Genomic DNA, 18,786 nt, shown 5'->3' on the forward strand with positions numbered 1-18,786 from the left:
CATAAGCATTAATTTTGCACTTGCTTCACAAGATATAAATCTCCTACGCTATTATCCTTTAATACAAGATACCTAAAGTAAAAAAATCTAGATAACTAGTTTTTTGTTTTGTTGTTTTGTTTCGTTTTGTTTTGTTTTGAAATGGAGTCTCACTCTGTCGCCCAGGCTGGAGTGCAGTGGTGCGATCTGGGCTCACTGCAAGCTCCGCCTCCCAGGTTTGTGCCATTCTCCTGCCTCAGCCCCCTGAGTAGCTGGGACTACAGGTGCCTCCCACCACGCCCGGCTAATTTTTTGTATTTGTAGTAGAGATGGGGTTTCACTGTGTTAGCCAGGATGGTCTCGATCTCCTGACCTTGTGATTCACCTCAGTCTCCCAAAGTGCTGGGATTACTGGCGTGAGCCACCGCGCCCGGCCAATAACTAGTTTTAACACATGGTTATATTTTAGAGCTGCATCAAAGTGTGGTCCCAGGCACCCTAGATGCCTCCACAAGTGCCTGGGAGCTAATATAGGGAGAGGAGAATTGAGCAGTCCAGTTGGGAAATTCCATTTTTGTCTGTCTTATATATTTGATGTCCTCATCAAGTTTTATTTGAAACAAGTGTTATGTTCTTCAAACGATTGAAAATAATTTATTTTAAAAGACTTTATAGGATTTTTAACCATAGAAATGCATGGTACTAAATTATTTCACTGCCACACAATTTGTGTGTCTAACTTCAGTGTTACAGATAGGTGATTTCTACAAAGGAGTAAATGGTAAACCAATGTTATATATAAGTTTCTTTGGTACATAAGTAATGGAACATAAAACACAAATGGTTCTAAGTCCCGACTTCCCCAAGCTAAATCAGCACAATTGTGAGAAGGCCCAACCTGGAAGCCAATGTAGGAGGAAAGACCATATCCCCACAGTGATGGAGCCATACCACATGTGGAGCACAAAGACCATGGGAAGGCAGTAGCAGGTGCTACAAAGATGGTGAGGATGAGTCCATCACTGCTGGATGCCATGAGGATTTAGGGACACGTGCAGTCACCTGTGAGCCTAGGTACAGGTAGATGATTAGGCTTAGAGTATTAATGTATCTGTTTTCCTCAGCTGAGATTTTCTTTACAGTTTCTCTCTTGCAAAATATTTTTTTTGAGAGCCCCAGAAGCATTATTTTCCTTTCTTGTAAACTAGCAAATTGGGATATAGGATAATGCATGTTTTATAAACTAAAAACTCAATTGAGATAAAACAACTCAGAATCCTTAATATTATCCTCAGAACTGAAAGGTTTTCTTATACCACACTAGTCTATCCACATTGTAGAGTAGTACCATTCATGCTCCACCATGTATCATGAGCTAATTATCAGTAGCTACCTATTCAAAATTAGACATTTCATAGAACCACTTTATTTTTACATTAGGTTTTACCTTTTCTTTTTCACGATCAATTAAGGAAAACAAATATTCAAAACTTCGTGGGATTACTCCTCTCAGGTTATGAGAAAAATTATCAGATTCAGATGGTCCTAAAAAAGTTAAAAAAATAAACACTGGATTTTTATTCTATTCCAAGAGTCTTTCAAAATGGCAATTTACATAGAAATAAGATGATTATACTATATAATGATTTTCCTACTTGTGCTCCAAGCAAGTTAAATTTAGGTCTGTGAGAGGAATTGAAATTTTTCTAACTGCCAGGTACCAAAATCTGCAGGAATATCAAACAACTGTACTTTATTGCAGCACATTTGGTCTCATAGACTGACCTGTGCTCCAGGCCTTGGCCCCATACCTTGTGACCATAGGCTAATTACTAAATCCCTCTTAAGCTGCAGAGTTCTCAGTTATAAAATGGGGATAATAATGGTAATAAATACCACATAGGGTTATTGGAAAGAATTAACTGAGAGTGTAAAGGCAAAGCACTGAGAGCCATGTTAGTGCTTTAAACACATTAAGTACTAAAAATCAGGATTAGCTAGTTGATTTTTTTAAATTAGGCAATAAAAACCAAGCTGGTAAGAAAAGTACTGTAAGAATATCCTATAAGATTTCCATGCAGACAGAAAAATGCAGAGTCTCTATTTTGTTACACTGGGAAAAGGAAGAGGTATCAGTGTATATGTAAATAGCAGGATTCTAAGGAATTCTAATTCAAGTTATAGCAATATTTCCCAGAAAAAATATATATAGCTAGAAAAGATCTAGATCTATTTAACAATCAAAATATTGGTGAAGTATGCCTTAGAGACCAAAGGAACTAACAAAATGCTGATATGCAGAAGAAAAATAAAGAATAAATTTTAAAATACAATAGTTGTCTTTGGTAGAAGGCCTTGCACCACACCTGGAATATTTTAAATAGTCCTTGTAACCCGTAGCTTAAGAAACACATAACAGAGGTAGAAAAATGCAAGTAAATGAATAAAGAGAATGAATATTAGAACATGCAGATAATTTTACATCATTTTCCTGTTGCAGAATATATTATACAAAGATCAATTTGGTATAGTATGTTTGGCCCCAATTCTCATGTTGAAATTTGATCCCTACTGTTGGAGGTGTGGCCTGCTGGGACATTTTTGGGTCATGAAGTGTGGGGGGGGCACAATCACTCATGAAAGGCTTGGTGCCATTCTCATGGGAGTGAGTTCTCTTATTTCCCAAGAGAACTAGTTGTTGGAGACAGCCTGGCACTTCCTCATCTCTCTCTCTCTTTGTCACTCTCCCTCTCTCTCACTTTCCTCTCTCTCACTTTCCTCTCTCTCCACGTAATCGCTGCATGCCCATTCCCCTTTGTCTTCTGCCATGAGTTGAAGCAGCATGAGGCCCTCACCAGAAGCCGAGCAGATGCTGGTGCCACGCTTCTTCTATGACCTGCAGAACTGTGAGCCAAGTAAACCTCTTTTCTTTATAAATTACCCAGCCTCAGGTATTTCTTTACAGCAACACAAATAGACTAAGACAAAGATTCAACAAATCTTTAATTACTTTCATCATCTCTTGCCTGACCCACTACAGTATCTCCTAATCTTTGCTCTATCCCCTAATAGCCTTTATTCTACTTAGCTGCCTGAGTAATCCTTTTAATTATATATCAGATCATGTACTTCCTATTTGTTTGTTTATTTTAAAAAAGAACTCTTCCAATAATGTCACATCATATTCAAAACAAAATCCAAAATCCTCACCAGGGCCTATATGACCTGGCCCTAGGGTATAGCTCAGACTTCCCATGCTACCAGCCCCTTATCCTGGAAAACTCCACTCTCAATGGGTCTTCTGCTGTTCTTCAAACATTCTTGAGTGTGCACCCACCTCAGGGCCTGTGCAACTGCTGTTCCTCTGCCTGTAAGATTATTCTCTTGGACAGTCTCGTTGTTCACTCTTCTTTCACTTAATAACTTCAAAGGTGACCTCCTGAGAGATCTTTCCTGACCCACCACCTAAAATAGCACCCTCTACTTTTTTCCATCCCTTTACATTGCTTTATTTTAATTCATAGCACTTATTACCTCTGGCATAATTTCTAGAGGTGTATTTGCTTTTAACTGTGTATTCCCCCTGCCTGAAAATCAGAAGGTCCACAAAAGCCAGGACACTGCCTTGTATTCAAGTAAACCAACAGTGTCTTCAAGAGTGCCAGGCATACTGTAAGTACAAGTATTCAATTATTTGTTGTTGTTGTTATAACCTCAGAGAGAGAGGAAGACCTTTCTTACTACAACTCACAATTCAGAAGCAATTAAAGAAGATAAAGAAGATAAAGAAGCAATTAAAGAAGATAAAGTGCAGTGGCTTCTGCCTGTAATCCCAGCACTTTGGGAGGCCGAGGCAGGTAGAGCACTTGAAGCCGGAAGTTGGAGACCAGCCTGGCCAACATGGTGAGACCCCCATCTCTACTAAATATACAAAAATTAGCCGGGTGTGGTGGTGCATGCCTGTAATCCCAGCTACTTGGGAAGCTGAGGCTGGAGAATTGCCTTGAACCCAGGAGGTGGAGGTTGCAGTGAGCCAAGATTGCACCACTGCACTCTAGCCTAGGCGACGGGGGGAGGCTCTGTCTCAAAAAAATAAAAAAAAGAAGAAGAAAAAGAAAAGAAAAAAATTCAGCCATGTAAAATAAAACTTTAGCATAGAAAAAAAAAACCTCAAGTAAGTCAAAAGACAAATGAAAAACCTAGAGAAAAATCTGGAATCCATATCATAGACAAAAGGCTAACTTCTCTGTTTTATAAGGAATAACTACAAATAAGTAAGAAAAAGTCAAGCTAATTTTTCAAATGGGAGAAAAAAGCTTGAATGGGCATTTCAACAGAGAGGCTATTGATATATCAGATAAACATATGAAAGGTATTCAGTTGTCAACAGAAATAAACACACAATAAGATAATACTATACATACTTAAGAATGCCTAAAATGTTTTAAATTGACAATTTCAAGTACATATAAGGAAGTGGAGCAATTGTAACTTCCATATACTACTGAGATAATCACTTTGGGAAACTGTTGGGCAGAATTACTAAAGCTAAATATACATATATACTATGATCCAGCAATTTTCCTGGATACATATCCAACACAAATTATTTCAAAAGACACAAGAAAAGATGTTCACAGCAACATTATTCATATGGTTGAAAAGTTGAAATAATCCAAATGTCTATCAACAGTAGACTGGAAAATGTGTAGTATATTCATACAATAATATATTATACAGTAATGGAAATAAACTACTACTACTTGCAACAACATGAGTGAATCGCAGAAACTTAACACTAGAAGACCAGAAACAAAAGATACACAATAAAGTATTATTTGTAGAGGATCAAAAACAAGCAATATTAATGATGACAGAAATCAGAGTAATAGGCATTCCAGGGGACCGGGTTTGGTAGTTACTGACCAGGAATCTTGAGCTGGTTAGTAGTTATACAGGTGTATAAACATATACAAATTCATTAAATCCTACTGAAAAACTATTTATTTAGTACCACTCTGTGCCAGGCATTGAGCTGGAAACATAGCTGCAAACATGATTAACACATGGACTTTGCTAGCAAAACACTCACAACTTGGCAGAAGCCTAGGGAAATCTCCTTAATTTCAAGAGACCAACATCATATATAGAAATTATGCCTTTCCCCAAAATGTTGTAGGTTACTGTTATCACAGAAAGGGTAGATTAAGCCAACAAAAGTTAATCTTTAATTTACTTACCCATCATAGTAAACGTCTTCCCTGAGCCAGTCTGTCCACTGTAAAAAATAATGTTTTACATATTATTTTTACACATAAAATTAAAAGACTACTCCTATTATAATACTAGTGTATAAGTTTTCTCACACAAAAAGTTAGCTTATTTTCTTTCCATTTTTAAATTATATTAGATAAAAAGTGAATGATCCTCCTCTTTTCTCTCCAATCTCCCTACAAAGAGCTAACCACTATTAATTGGCAAATGCTTCTGTATTACACAAACATAGCCATCAGAGTTTTCGTTTAATCTTTACTTACAAAAATTGAGATGATGCTCTTCATACTGCTTGGCAACCTGTTTTTCCCTTAATTTTACCTCAGATACCTTTCTAGGTCAGCAATAGAGATCTGCCTCATTATTTTTAATAGCTACACTGTATTCCATGGGTTTGGGATCGTGGAGCATCTTGCAGCACCATAATTTATTTAACCAGAATCAAATGAATTTTTGTTTCCAATTTTTGCTATGCTAACTAATACAGCATTTCCTTTCCTAAATTCTTTGTCTTTAAAAGATACTAAAATCTCTTCATTTAAATATAAAGCAATAAAAAAATTCTTATGCTATAGGTTTTTCTGCAATGTCATATCTCCTGTTATCCCACTTAACAGAAACAAGAGTAACAAAAAACTAAAAGTAAAAAAGTTGAAGCCAGGCAGTTCCAGCTACTGAGGAGGCTGAAGTAGGAAGACGGCTTGAGCCTAGGAGTTCCAGGCTGTGGTGCACTAGAATCACGGCTGTGGATAGCCACTGCACTCCAGGACTGGGCAACATAACAAGACCCCATCTTAAAAAAAAAAAAAAAAAAAGTTGTATTTTAAAGATGTCAATCAGGATATCAAAAGACTTTAGCTTAGATTCACAGCAAAAATAGAAAATTTTGAATTTACTTTTTCATTAAATGCCCCCCAAAACTAGAAAACAGTATGCTATAGTTTTTTACCCCCTTCTTCTGGAAGAAAAGAGGAAAAAAGTTCTTTAGTAACTCAGAATGAGAAATGGATATTATTGAGTCCCCTACAAATAGGGTAATCCTATAGATTATTGTCCAAACAGGCACTTGAGAGTGAAGAGGACACTATTAATAATACTTGACAATTGGTATTGTCCTCAGTAAACCAGACAGTATACCCACCCCGCCATGTATTACCTAGCTCTGTCTGCTGAGAAGGCCTAGAAGCAACAAACCAAACACACCTAGCGTCCAGATCTTGGTTGCTAAATACCATGCTCCAATTAAAGGAATTAGGGTTCATTGGTGAAATGGCTCATTCTAGGCATAGGTCAGGGAAAACACAAGATGAGCCCAGAGCATCTTGTAGCATCACAAAGTAAGAAGGTCCTCAAAAAACAAAAGGGTGAGCTATAGCAAAGGGACACAAAAACCAACTTCAAGGAGGGCCCATTGGGCAAAGCTGGAACAACAGAAACAACAAGGTAAATAATTTTTAGTATTGGATTATAACCTAAAGAATAAAATAAATGTACATCCATAACATACAAATAATTGAATAAATAAATGTGGAAAACACACAAATCTTTCTTTTTTGTTTTGTTTTGTTTTTTTTGAGACAGAGTCACACCCTGTTACCCAGGCTGGAGTGCAGTGGTGCAATCTCGGCTCGCTGCAACCTCCGCCTCCTGGGTTCAAGTGATTCCTGCCTCAGGCTCCCGAAAAGCTGGGACTACAGGTGAGCACTACCACACCCAGCTATTTTTTTTTTTTTTTTTTGTATTTTTAGTAGAGACGGGGTCTCACCATGTTGGCCTGGCTGGTCTTGAACTCCTGAACTCCGGTAACCTGCCCACCTCAGCCTCCCAAAGTGCTAGGATTACAGGCATGAGTCACCACGCCTGGCTGGACAAACCTTTCTTACAAAAAAGTGTTATATATATAGTTAGACAGATACTCTGCTCTACACTACACCCCTCTACCTTCGAGTGTAATCCCTGCTACCTTGATAGCCAGGCAGGGCCAATCTAATCATATGAGTCCCCAAAATCAGAAAACCTATTTTAGCTGCTGTCAGAGGGAGGTGTGACAAAGGAAGAAGAGTCAAAGAGTTACATGTTGTTGGTTTTGAAGATAAAGGGGGTTGTAAGCTAAGTAATGTGGGTGGCCTCTAGAAGCTAAAAAAGGCAAAGAAACAAATTTTCCAGAAAGGAACAGAGCTGCCAAAACAATTGCATCCCTGCTGACGCCTTGATTTTAGCCCGTGAGAGACCCGAGTTGAACTTTTCACTTACAGAACTGTAAGATAATACATTTGTGTTGTTTTAAGCCACTAAGTCTGTGGTAATTTGTTACAACAGCAACAGGAAAATAATACAAGCATGTACTATGTATAAGGACACAGACAACAACTTACTATGCAAAGATGGTACCGTTATAACCGCTCATGCAAGACTCCACAATGCTTTTAGCCACAGTTGAGAATACAGACTCCTACAAACGTAACCAAACATGTTTAACATTTCATAAAAATGAAAACATTTTTCCTAAATTACATTCTACAATGTAACAGCAAAAATTGCTTAGTAATAACATGGTAACATCCACTACAAAAAAAAAGGCTAAACTATCTAAGATGATAAAACTTTAAACATAATTACATCTATTAATCTCCTATACAACTATAGATTTAAAGCACACAACTCAACTTTATACAGAATTTTGTATAGTATATTGCATGTAGATATTGTACTGGTACTAGCATAAAAAAATGGCTGTATATCTTCTTCAGTGATTTTTCTCGTAAGTTTGCATTGAACAGTCAATACCTCCATTTTATTTTCATTTTTACCTATAAGTAGATGCAGTCTTATTAAGAATGTAAGAACTCCCAAATCTACAGTTTATTTTTATTTATTTATTTATGAGATGGAGTCTCGCTCTGTCACCTTTAGGGCAATGGCGCAATCTCAGCTCACTGAAACTTCCACCTCCAAGGTTCAAGCAATTCCCCTGCCTCAGCCTCCTGAGTAGCTGGGACTACAGGTGCGCGCAACCATGCCTGGCTAATTTTTGTATTTTTAGTAGAAACGGGGTTTCACCATGTTGATCAGGCTAGTCTCAAACTCCTGACCTCGTGATCCACCTTGTGAGGTGGACCTCACCTCCACCTCCCAAAGTGCTGGGACTACAGGCATGAGCCACTGCACAAGGCCCTCATTTTATGTATCTCTTGGCCAGCTATGCTCCACATAAAAGAAGATCCAAAGACCTAAACGTCGGCCCAAAAACATCTCCATGTATAAGGGAATACTGAAGATCTGTGATGGGCTGCGTGCAGTGGCTCACACCTGCAATCCTAGCACTTTGGGAGGCCAAGATGGGAGGACTGCTTGAGGCCAGAAGTTCGAGACCAGCCTGGGGAACATAGCAAGACTCCATCTCTACAAAAAATTTAAAATGTAGCTGGGCATAATTGAGATTTATCCTGGAATGAAAAAAAAATTAGCCAAGCATAGTGACACATACCTATAATCACAGCTACTTGGGAGGCTAAGGAGGAGGATCACTTGTGCACTCCAGCCTTGGCAATAAAGCAAGACCCCATCTCTTAAAAAAAAAAAAAAAAAAATCTGTGATGTTCAGTATAGTAGCCGTTAGTTATATGTAGGTATTTAGATTTAAATTAAGTATACAAAACTTAAAAGTCAGTTCCTCATACATACTAGCCATATTAAAAGTGCTTAGGAGCCACATGTGGCTAGTGCCTCTGACGCACTGAATTTTAAATTGGATTTAATTAATTTAAACTTATATAGTCACATTTGGCTAGAGGCCATTGTAACAAACAGCACAGATACAGGACATTTCCATCACTGCAGAAAGTTCCATTGGATAGCACTAACTAGGTCTTAATTAAGTTGACGTTAATTAGAAAAGCACTTGTTGACATCATGGTAATCCTAAATCCTTAGATTAGGCAGTTCAACGGTATTTCTCTTTTTTTTTTTTTTGAGACGGAGTCTGGCTCAGTCGCCCAGGCTGGAGTGCAGTGGCGCAATCTCGGCTCACTGCAAGCTCCGCCTCCCGGGTTCACGCCATTCTCCTGCCTCAGCCTCCCGGGTAGCCGGGACTACAGGCGCCCGCCACCTTGCCCGGCTAATTTTTTGCGTTTTTAGTAGAGACGGGGTTTCACCGTGTTAGCCAGGATGGTCTCGATCTCCTGACCTCGTGATCCGCCCGCCTCGGCCTCCCAAAGTGCTGGGATTACAGGCGTGAGCCACCGCGCCCGGCCTCAACGGTATTTCTCAATCATGCACTGGCTCCAAAAAGTGCATCTTCATTAACCTCCAGTGCCTCAGATGCACGAGCAACACTTTTTTTTTTTATTTATTAAAATATTTTTATTAAAATTAAAGCAGTTTTATTAAAATGAATAAGATGATAATGATTAATCAATATTAAATAAGTGCCTAATAAATATTAAATTATTCCCCAATGACTATAATAAATTCCCTTTCTTCTGATAACATACTTCTGCATCTCCTACGAGCAACACTTTTAATATAACTAGTGTGTATGAGGAACTGACTTTCAAGTTTCATTTAATTAGTTTAAATCTAAATAGCCACATACAACTAATGGCTACTACACTGAACATCACGGATCTTTTTTTTTTTTTTTTAAAGAGACAGAGTCTTGCTCTGTTGCCGAGGCTGGAGTGCAGTGGCACTATCATAGCTCACTGTAGCCTCAAACTCCTGGGCTCAAGTGATCCTCCTGCCTTAGCCTCCCGAATAGCTGGGATTACAGGCATGTGACACTATGCCCATAATTTCCTATCACTTGGTGGGAATAAAAAAAAAAAAGAGGCTTTTGTCATTCTGCTACAAAGTTTGATGAAAAAAGGATAAAACTATTTAATAAAATTAGATTTAAAATATTTATGGAATATTTGAGTCTCCTTATTTGAGACAGATGAAATTAAAAAGAGACCAACCCAGAAAAGAAATCCTTTTTTTTTTGTTTTGTTTTGTTTTGAGACAGAGTCTTGCTCTGTTGCCCAGTCTGGAGTGCAGCAGTACAATCTCTGCTCACTGCAAGCTCCGCCTCCTGGGTTCACGCCATTCTCCTGCCTCAGCCTCCTGAGTAGCTGGGACTACAGGTGCCCACCACCACACCCAGCTAATTTTCTGTATTTTTAGTACAGACGGAGTTTCACTGTGTTAGCCAGGATGATCTCAATCTCCTGACCTCGTGATTCGCCCACCTCGGCCTCCCAAGGTGCTGGGATTACAGGCGTGAGCCACCGCACCTGACCAAGAAATGAAATTCTTAGAGCTAATGAAGGCCTACCTGTTCCAGGTAAAAAGTAAAGTTTCCAGCCAGGCAAGGTGTCTCACACCTGTAATCCCAGCACTTTAGGAGGCTAAGGTAGGCAGATCACAAGGTCAAGGGATCAAGACCATCCTGGCCAACGTGGTGAAACCCCTTCTCTACTAAAAATACAAAAATTAGCTAGGCATGGTGGTGCACACCTGTAGTCCTAGCTACTCGGGAGGCTGAGGCAGGAGAATTGCTTGAAACCTAGAGGCGGAGGTTGCAGTAAGCCAAGATCATGCCACTGCATTCCAGCCTGGTGACAGAGTGAGACTCCATTTCAAAAAAAAAAAAAAGAAAAAAAAGTTAAATTTCCAATTATCATTACCTGAGTGGTATCCACATCTGCAACATGATCAAACATGAAGGTCTTGGGCTCAGGGTTGGAGTGCAGCCGGAGACTCGTGGAGGAGAGCACAGATAAGCATAAGTTCTGCTCTCCATCAGCTGACCCAGATCTTTCTGCAGGAGGACGAATTCGCACAAAAACTTTGATAGCATCACCTTCATTACTAAAGACAAAAAAAAAAAAAAAAAAAAAGTAGCAGTGCAGTTTATTGAGGAAGAAAGAAAACTGAAAAAGGATCCAAGTCTCATATTGCCTGTAATGTTTCTATAATGAGTTTCTCCAACAAAGCCGAAGACATACCCCATACAAATTTACCTCTTTTTTTGTTTGTTTGTTTTTTGAGATGGAGAGTTTTGTTCTTGTTGCCCAGGCTGGAGTGCAACGGTGCGGTCTTGGCTCACTGCAACCTCCACCTCCCAGGTTCAAGTGATTCACCTGCCTCAGCCTTCCAAGTAGCTGGGATTACAGGGACCTGCCATCACACCCAGCTAATTTTTGTACTTTTAGTAGAGACGGGGTTTCACCATATTGGTCAGGTTGGTCTTGAACTCTTGACCTCAAGTTATCTGTCCACCTTGGCCTCCCAAAGTGCTGGGATTACTGGCATGAGCCCCTGCACCCGGCCAAATTTATCTCTTTTTAAAGAGTCTCACATGACCCATTCCTTTTACTGATTTACTTCACAACAGGCACCTTCACAACCCTTTACTTGAACTCAAAGGGAGTGTGAGTTTATTTCATGGAGTAAGTAGTGCTTGTCTCTCATTTCCCTCTTACTAGCAATAATAAGTAAGTCATTCCCAAGGAGAATTATGCTACTGATTCTATTATTTTGCCTGGAAAGTGAGAGGGCAAAGGGAATATGTGATTTTCTCACATTTCCAGCTGGTTGAGGACTAAGTTAAATTTTGAAATAAGTACTCTTTACTAAGCTAAATGGTTGTTTTGAAAATATTCAATCCCTAGTCCTTTGGGAGCTCATCAAGAATATTTTTTTTCTTACCTTGTTTGGTTAGACTGACCATTTGTCACACTGCGTAACTCAGCTGGAATAAAAATAAAAAGTCATTAAAGGTCATTTAAATTGTAATATGGAAATCCTATTCTTCTCTAACATGCTCCTGCGTTGCCTACTATATTCAGCCTCCTCAGATCCCTGGCATTAACAATGTGGTGCTCCACAGCTGAGGCCTTAATCCTATTCTCATTCTATCCCAACCCATTACTGGTTATAACACCTAGTGTCATGGTGATAGAGACAGGAGACAGCCAAATGCCGTCCAGGTCATTGTGCACAGGGGGCTTGCCTAACACAACCACAGTGAAAAATTCCATCCCTCAACACATGCACAGTAAGGGAAATAAATCAATGCGGAGTGGCTCAGACTAAGGGCCCACATGCACACTGGGACAATGGGGTGCCTTATGCAGGGAGAGAAGCCTGGCCTCTTCAGCTGGTGTGTTGTGGCCTGGTATTCAATCTGTGAGGTGGGAGCCTGTTGGCAGGACCTCCTTTTTTCATTGAGAGCTTTCTTTTAATAAATTCTGCTCTCCTCGCCTTTCAATGTATCTGTGTGCCTAATTTTTCCTGGTCATGTGACAAGAACCTGGATTTTAGCTGAGCTAAGGAGCAAAAAATCCTGCATCATTTTGGTGGCCTGTATAAGGACATGAGTAAAGGTGAATAAAATGTGAACAAAAAAGTCTTTTTCTCTCTCGTTTCTGAGCCTTATTGTCCTCGGACTTCTTCTGAGGGTAAAGGAAACTGTGCCCTTTTCTATCCCCCATCGCTCTCAGGGTAGGGAATGTTGGCCTCATTCCAGCCCAGCCCAGCCTTTCTGTGGCATTTTCCTTCTTTTTTTGAGACTGTAATAGCACCTATCTTTTCTTTTACAATACTGGGGGTGTTCTACCCCCAATCCAATGGCTGCAGGCTCATGCGTAGGATGGATGGGTGAGTGGCAGCTCCTTGCATCCCTCCCCTCCCAGGTGGGGCTGGGGTGCATGGCCCAAGGACCCCACTTGGCTGGCTGGCTAGGGTTCCTCACCACATGCCCACAGAGTCTTCCCCTCCCCTAGCCAAGGGGCCCAGCTAGGTCCAAGCCCCAGGGAAGAAACAGCAATTAAAGATTTATCTCCCTGTTGCAGAAACTCATTCACATAAGAATAACAGGTTCTTCCTTCAGGCATCTTTCAAACCCTGCATTTAAGCTTTTTTTCCTTTTTTTACCAGGGATTAACTTTTATGTGAGAGGCTTTTTTTTTTTTTTTTTTTTTTTTGTTGAAGATGTTTTACTAGGCCAAGACCCCAACTATCACTGTTTATATTCTCTGTAAGGTTTCAATTATGAAAAAGGATTTGTGAGGTTGGTCTTAGGCTGTAGCCAAGCTGGTGTGCTTTCCATGTCTTTCTGTATGGCTCTGTCAGAAAGAAGGGTACCTTAGGATGGGATGCCGGCCTAGGACTCCATAGGTCCACTGTTCAAACCAGTCCGGTAAACTGGTCAATGGCAAACTTTGCTGCAGGCCTCCATCTTGTTTTACATCCTTGGAAACGTGGCCTGTAACCATGTACCCAGTACTTTGTTTTAGCCTCTGTCATTTTACAATGGTGGCTTGGGTTCAATCCTGGCTTAAGGAATGAGTCCTTTCTCGTTTGATATCTGTGTGACCTTAGCCATTTGTTGATTCTCTTCCCCTCCATGAACCACCTTGAATTTTCCTTTCTCTGAGCACTTGGGAGGTTACCTTTGGTAAAGTTTGGAAGCCAGAAATACTGGCCACTTTACATGTTTAATATCGGGTAATAAGGGACTTAAAAGGATTTTCTTAAAAAGCGCTCAGCTTAATTGAAAGTGGATATCCAAGTTATAAGTATATTTAAAAGGCCTTTGTGTTTTTCTCTTCTTGGATCTTATTTTGTCGGGAAAAGGTTTTTTCTCAGTTAACTGAATTCTTTTTCTCCATTTTGTCTTGCCACTCTTAATGCATGCATGGGGGCCCTAAGATAATTTCTGATGGCCTGACACTCCTTGGGGAAAACAGAAAAGGCTCCATGGATTCCATTTTGGGAGAGACCTTTGTTTTCCTATTGGAGCCCCAGGAATTAGAGGTGGATGGATCCCTCTCAAAATCTGTTTTTGTCTTCTGGCTATATCTGTTTACTAGGCCCTGGAAACTACATGTTTTCCTAGCCCTGCTCTTAAAGGGCCCCACTCAGAGGCTAATTGTCCAGTTATGAAATTGCTGAACAGAAAATCTTATAGCTACTGGATCTTCTTCTGCTTGTGTAGTTATGTATGTGTTGTGTGTGTGATCTCTATAAACAAGAGTTCTAATTAATTGGCCTAAAGGAAAATAAGCACTTAGATCAAATATTTTTTAAAAGAAAGAAGAGCTGTGGTACCGTTTAGTTCACATGACTTTATTCTTTGAAAAATAAAAACAGCCTTAAAAATTATTGGTAAAATTCAGATGTCATCAAAATGTACATTTTTGCCTAGGGTTAAAGGACTGTTTTGAATTAGATAAGATAAAGCTAAATGTTTAAACAAGTAGTGGAAGGATTATAAAAATTAATCTTGCAAAAAAAATTCCTTGTGTGAACATACTGATTAAATTCAAAAGGGTATTATATGGCTTTTCTGTAAATTGAGCATTGAAATAAAAGCACAACGAGGGTCTCTTAAGGCACCAATCTGCTCTTTAGCTAAATCTGTAAAGGGTTGTCATAAAAGGTTTTTGCTTTTTAAAATTTCTGAGCCATCATTTTGGCAAAATAAATAACTTATGGTAATCTGGAATTCTATTTCATAAAAATCAAATGTTTTAAACCTCTAACATATTCAACAGGCTTCCCGAAATCAAACTTCAGTTTCAAAATTGTCTTTCCTGACACCTAGCTTTTGGATGCTACAGAGGGCCCCTGGCACATCCAGAAGAGAGGTAAACAGATTACCTGACATGTCTAGGTAAACAGATTACCTGACATGAGATTGCCAAAATAATGTTTAATCTTCTTCAGGTTATATTTTAGGGAATAGTATTAATATATGTTCCAAAATTGTATGCGATTTCTAAAATTCTGGTGTCTGACCATCAAAGTGGAATCTGTGGTGCCTTTTCTGTTTTTTTCCAAGGAGTCCCAGGCCATCAGAAATTATCTTAGGGCCCCATCAGGAGTATATGCTATCAATCACAATTAAGGTTGTTATGTTATTATAAACCACAGAGATAACCACATTTATTTGTCAATTCTGTTTCTGACTGTAACTACCCTGGACATTTTGTTATTCACAGGTAATTGTTGTCTTGTTTTCATCCTCTTCAAAAGATGGTTTAAAATCAGCCATAGAACTTTCGTAGGTGCTCTCAAATGCAGGTTTCTGATAACTTTGGAGATTGTGACATTAGAATAAAGAAAAAACAAACAGGACTCATGAAGAGTTGAAATGTTCATGAATATCAAGCTAAACAAGAGTTAACTGGATGGACTTAATGAATGCAAAACTGAAGTAATCTTTTTGACTTTTGCTTGGAATATTGCCAATCCTTGTTTTGTTTTTCAGAGTCAAGGAAACTATTTTGAACTATTTTACAGCCTTTAATAATTGAGTAAGGTATACTCCTGCGAACAAAATTTGAAGCGTGTTTGTCTCTCTCCCTCTCTGCCTGGCTTCTCCAGAATTTGGAAACTAGTTGTGAGTATTCTTAACTTATGACAATATAGTTGTTTGCATCAGTGCAATAAGAGTCCATTTTCTTTGCAACAGGACACAACTGAAGACACCAGTTGTTTTGCCAAGGCCTTTGACTGGAAGGGTATGCTTCCCTTTAAGGAGTCAAGCTTGACTTGCAGAGCTGATAAAAGCTCCTTGGGGCCAGGCGCGGTGGCTCAAGCCTGTAATCCCAGCACTTTGGGAGGCCGAGATGGGCGGATCACGAGGTCAGGAGATCGAGACCATCCTGGTGAACACGGTGAAACCCCGTCTCTACTAAAAAAAAATACAAAAAACTAGCCGGGCGAGGTGGCGGGCGCCTATAGTCCCAGCTACTCGGGAGGCTGAGGCAGGAGAACCGCGTAAACCTGGGAGATGGAGCTTGCAGTGAGCTGAGATCCGGCCACTGCACTCCTGCCTGGGCAACAGAGCAAGACTCTGTCTCAAAAAAAAAAAAGCTCCTTGGGAAAACTGGCCTCATACCTTTGCCTACACAGTCCCCATACATGGTTCCTAATCTGTGGTGAGTAAAAAGTGTCACTTTTTAACAGGCCCAGGAACCCTATGCTCTTGGGACCTCAAGAAGAGAAGAGTTTACCCAACTCACAGGTATTTGAGGGTACAAACCCATGGCTCGGCTCAGCTTTAGAAAGTCCTATCTGAGATTCCTTGTGGAATACAGTTCCATCAAAGCCAATCTAAAAGTCCTCTGTAAAAATAATTCTTGCTGCACTTCAAGCAAATAATCAAGCCAAGTATAAGACTAAAGTCCATTTTGCAAACAACTCAGTCCTATCATGGTTTGTTTATAAGAAAAATGAGGACTGGAGAGAGATAAATTACGTTTCAAAACTTACTACTAAATTCTAGACCCACTAGTTGTTTTCAAGTTTTCTGCCTAGTTTGTTTAAAAACTAACCCTGCTTATTCCTGTGATCCAACCAGAGACCTCCGACTATAGCCCAGAAGGAACAAAGGGGGACGGGTAATGTAAAAATCTCAATCTATATTCTAGTTCTGAGCAATTATCCTGCAAATCCTGCTAGGTGGTGGGAATAAATAGGGTGCCTGTCATCTAGAGGTTTCTTTTTTGGGAAAGTAAGACCAAGGGAGCTAACCAAAGCCAAGCTCCATGCACCCAAATCTTAGCAAACATAACCATAGCCACCAGTTATCTGGGTGTGACACAGGACATCCTTTTCTTTCCCTTGGAGGAGGACTCACTTCCACAGCTTCACCTTAGCATTCAGCTTATGATAAGGAGTCCATACAACCCCTGAGACACATTTTTGGTTCCAAACTCAATTCCAAACATCAGGTCCCTAAGGAAAAAAAAAAAAACAAAACTGGATCTGAGGGATCCAGAGGCAGATGGTAACAGAAGTTAAAAAGCACAGCACAGGTGAGCATGACTAATTCCTGCCAATTAAGCCAAGCCTCCTGTTTCATGGATAAGCATCATGCTAGTATCCATGACATAAATGAGGTCTAGAGAACTTGAAGGCTACTGACAGCAGGGGAGATAGGGCATATGTGGGTAAGAGTGGATATTTCCACCTCCTAGACCCCCCTGTTAACATGGGGGAAAGTCGCTTTGACATCCATGGGTGGCACCCTGTGATGGTCACCGGGTCTTGGGGATATAAGGACAAAAGAAATAAAAAGGGACACCTCGCTTTCTCCCTCCCTCACCTACCCTGGGTATTCGCTAGGAAGAGAAAGGAACCAGGGACACCTGCTCCCCTCTTTCTTGATGGATAGCCATTCATCTTCAATCTGTCCCCTTTTTGAATGCATCCTGAACCCCTGGGACTTCTTTGAAAAAAACACCTTCTTTTTTCCATTTCCTATTGTGTCCTCTCTTCACAGATAGGTAATTGTGTCTCCTTACTACAGGACACTCCCCTCGAATCCATCCTCTAAACTGCGAAACGTTAATTTCCCAAACCTTAAACTTGAGATTGGTTTAGGATTGGGCTTGGGGGAAGGGAACCCAGAAGACTGACATGCCGGCAAAAGGGTAAAAGTTTTTTTTAACCAATCGGGCTTTTGGCCTCCCTCACCCTGTGCAAACCAGTAAAAGGCCTCGGGATTTTCAAGCTGTTCTTCCCCTGTCCTTGTTTTGTTTTGATACAAGTTTTCTAATAACCCAGCTTGTCTCTTCTTGCCTTCAGGCTATCAAACTCCAGTCGCGCAACTGGAGCCTCAGATAATGGTCCCTTTTGCCAGGAACCCTTAGATCAGCCTCTTAGGGAGATCTGACTGCCATTTTCCCAACACAGCACCCCCTGTCAGCAGGAAACAGTTAAGATTGGTCTTTGTTCTTACCTTTATTCTAAGGGCAGTTAGATGTACTCTTTAGAAGGGGGAATGATAAGAGACAGGAGACAGCCAAACGCTTCCCAGGTCATTGAAAAATTCTGTCCCTTAACACATACACAGTAAGGAAAATAAATCAATGTGGAGTGGCTCAGACTAAAGGCCCACATGCGCACTCAGAGAATGGGGTGGAGCCATTGGGAATTTGCACCTTATGCAGGGGGAGAAGCCTGGCCTCTTCAGCTGGTGTGTGGTGACCTGGTATTCAATCTGTGAGGTGGCAGCTTGTTGGCAGGACACACTTTTTTTCACTGAGAGCCTCCTTTTAATAAATTCCACTCTCCTCATCTTTCAATGTGTCTGCGTGCCTGATTTTTCCTGGGCATGCAACAAGAACCTGTATTTTAGCTGAGCTAAGGAGCAAAATATCCTGCATCAATGGTTCTTTTTTTTTTTTTTTTTTTAGCCAGAGTCTCACTCTGTCACCAGAGTCACCATGCCTGGTCTGTTTTTAAATGCTAGGTATAAATTGATGATTCACAAATTTAAACCTTCTTCCTGGACTGCTCTCCTGAGCTCCACACTCTTACAACTTATTACCTATTTGATATCTCTAACTGGATATGCAGTGGGCAATGAATCAAATTTAATGTGTACAAAACTGAGCTCCTGAATACCCCACCTCTACCCCAAATGTGTTTCTATATCTCTGTTAACTCCATCTTTCCAGTTGCTTAGGCCAAAAACCATATAGTCATCCCTGACCCTGTTCTTTCTCACTCTTCATATCCAATCTCAGCAAAGCTTTG

General features: G+C 40.2%; 1 protein-coding gene across 3 annotated transcripts in view; it reads right to left on the minus strand.

Annotated features, from left to right (window-relative positions):
• KIF15 (kinesin family member 15) overlaps positions 1-18,786 on the minus strand; it is a 90,909-nt gene that overhangs the window by 67,759 nt on the left and 4,364 nt on the right. For all 3 annotated transcript variants that reach the window (XM_073010288.1, XM_038004071.2, XM_038004073.2), the window contains exons 2-6: positions 11,944-11,986; positions 10,920-11,103; positions 7,629-7,705; positions 5,220-5,257; positions 1,427-1,524 (exon numbers count right to left, since the gene is read on the minus strand). In XM_073010288.1, coding sequence (XP_072866389.1) covers positions 1,427-1,524; positions 5,220-5,257; positions 7,629-7,705; positions 10,920-11,103; positions 11,944-11,986 — 440 coding nt within the window. The remainder of the gene's footprint in view (positions 1-1,426; positions 1,525-5,219; positions 5,258-7,628; positions 7,706-10,919; positions 11,104-11,943; positions 11,987-18,786) is intronic.

This window comes from Chlorocebus sabaeus, chromosome 22 (genome assembly GCF_047675955.1).
Source record: "Chlorocebus sabaeus isolate Y175 chromosome 22, mChlSab1.0.hap1, whole genome shotgun sequence".
Lineage (NCBI taxonomy): Eukaryota > Metazoa > Chordata > Mammalia > Primates > Cercopithecidae > Chlorocebus > Chlorocebus sabaeus.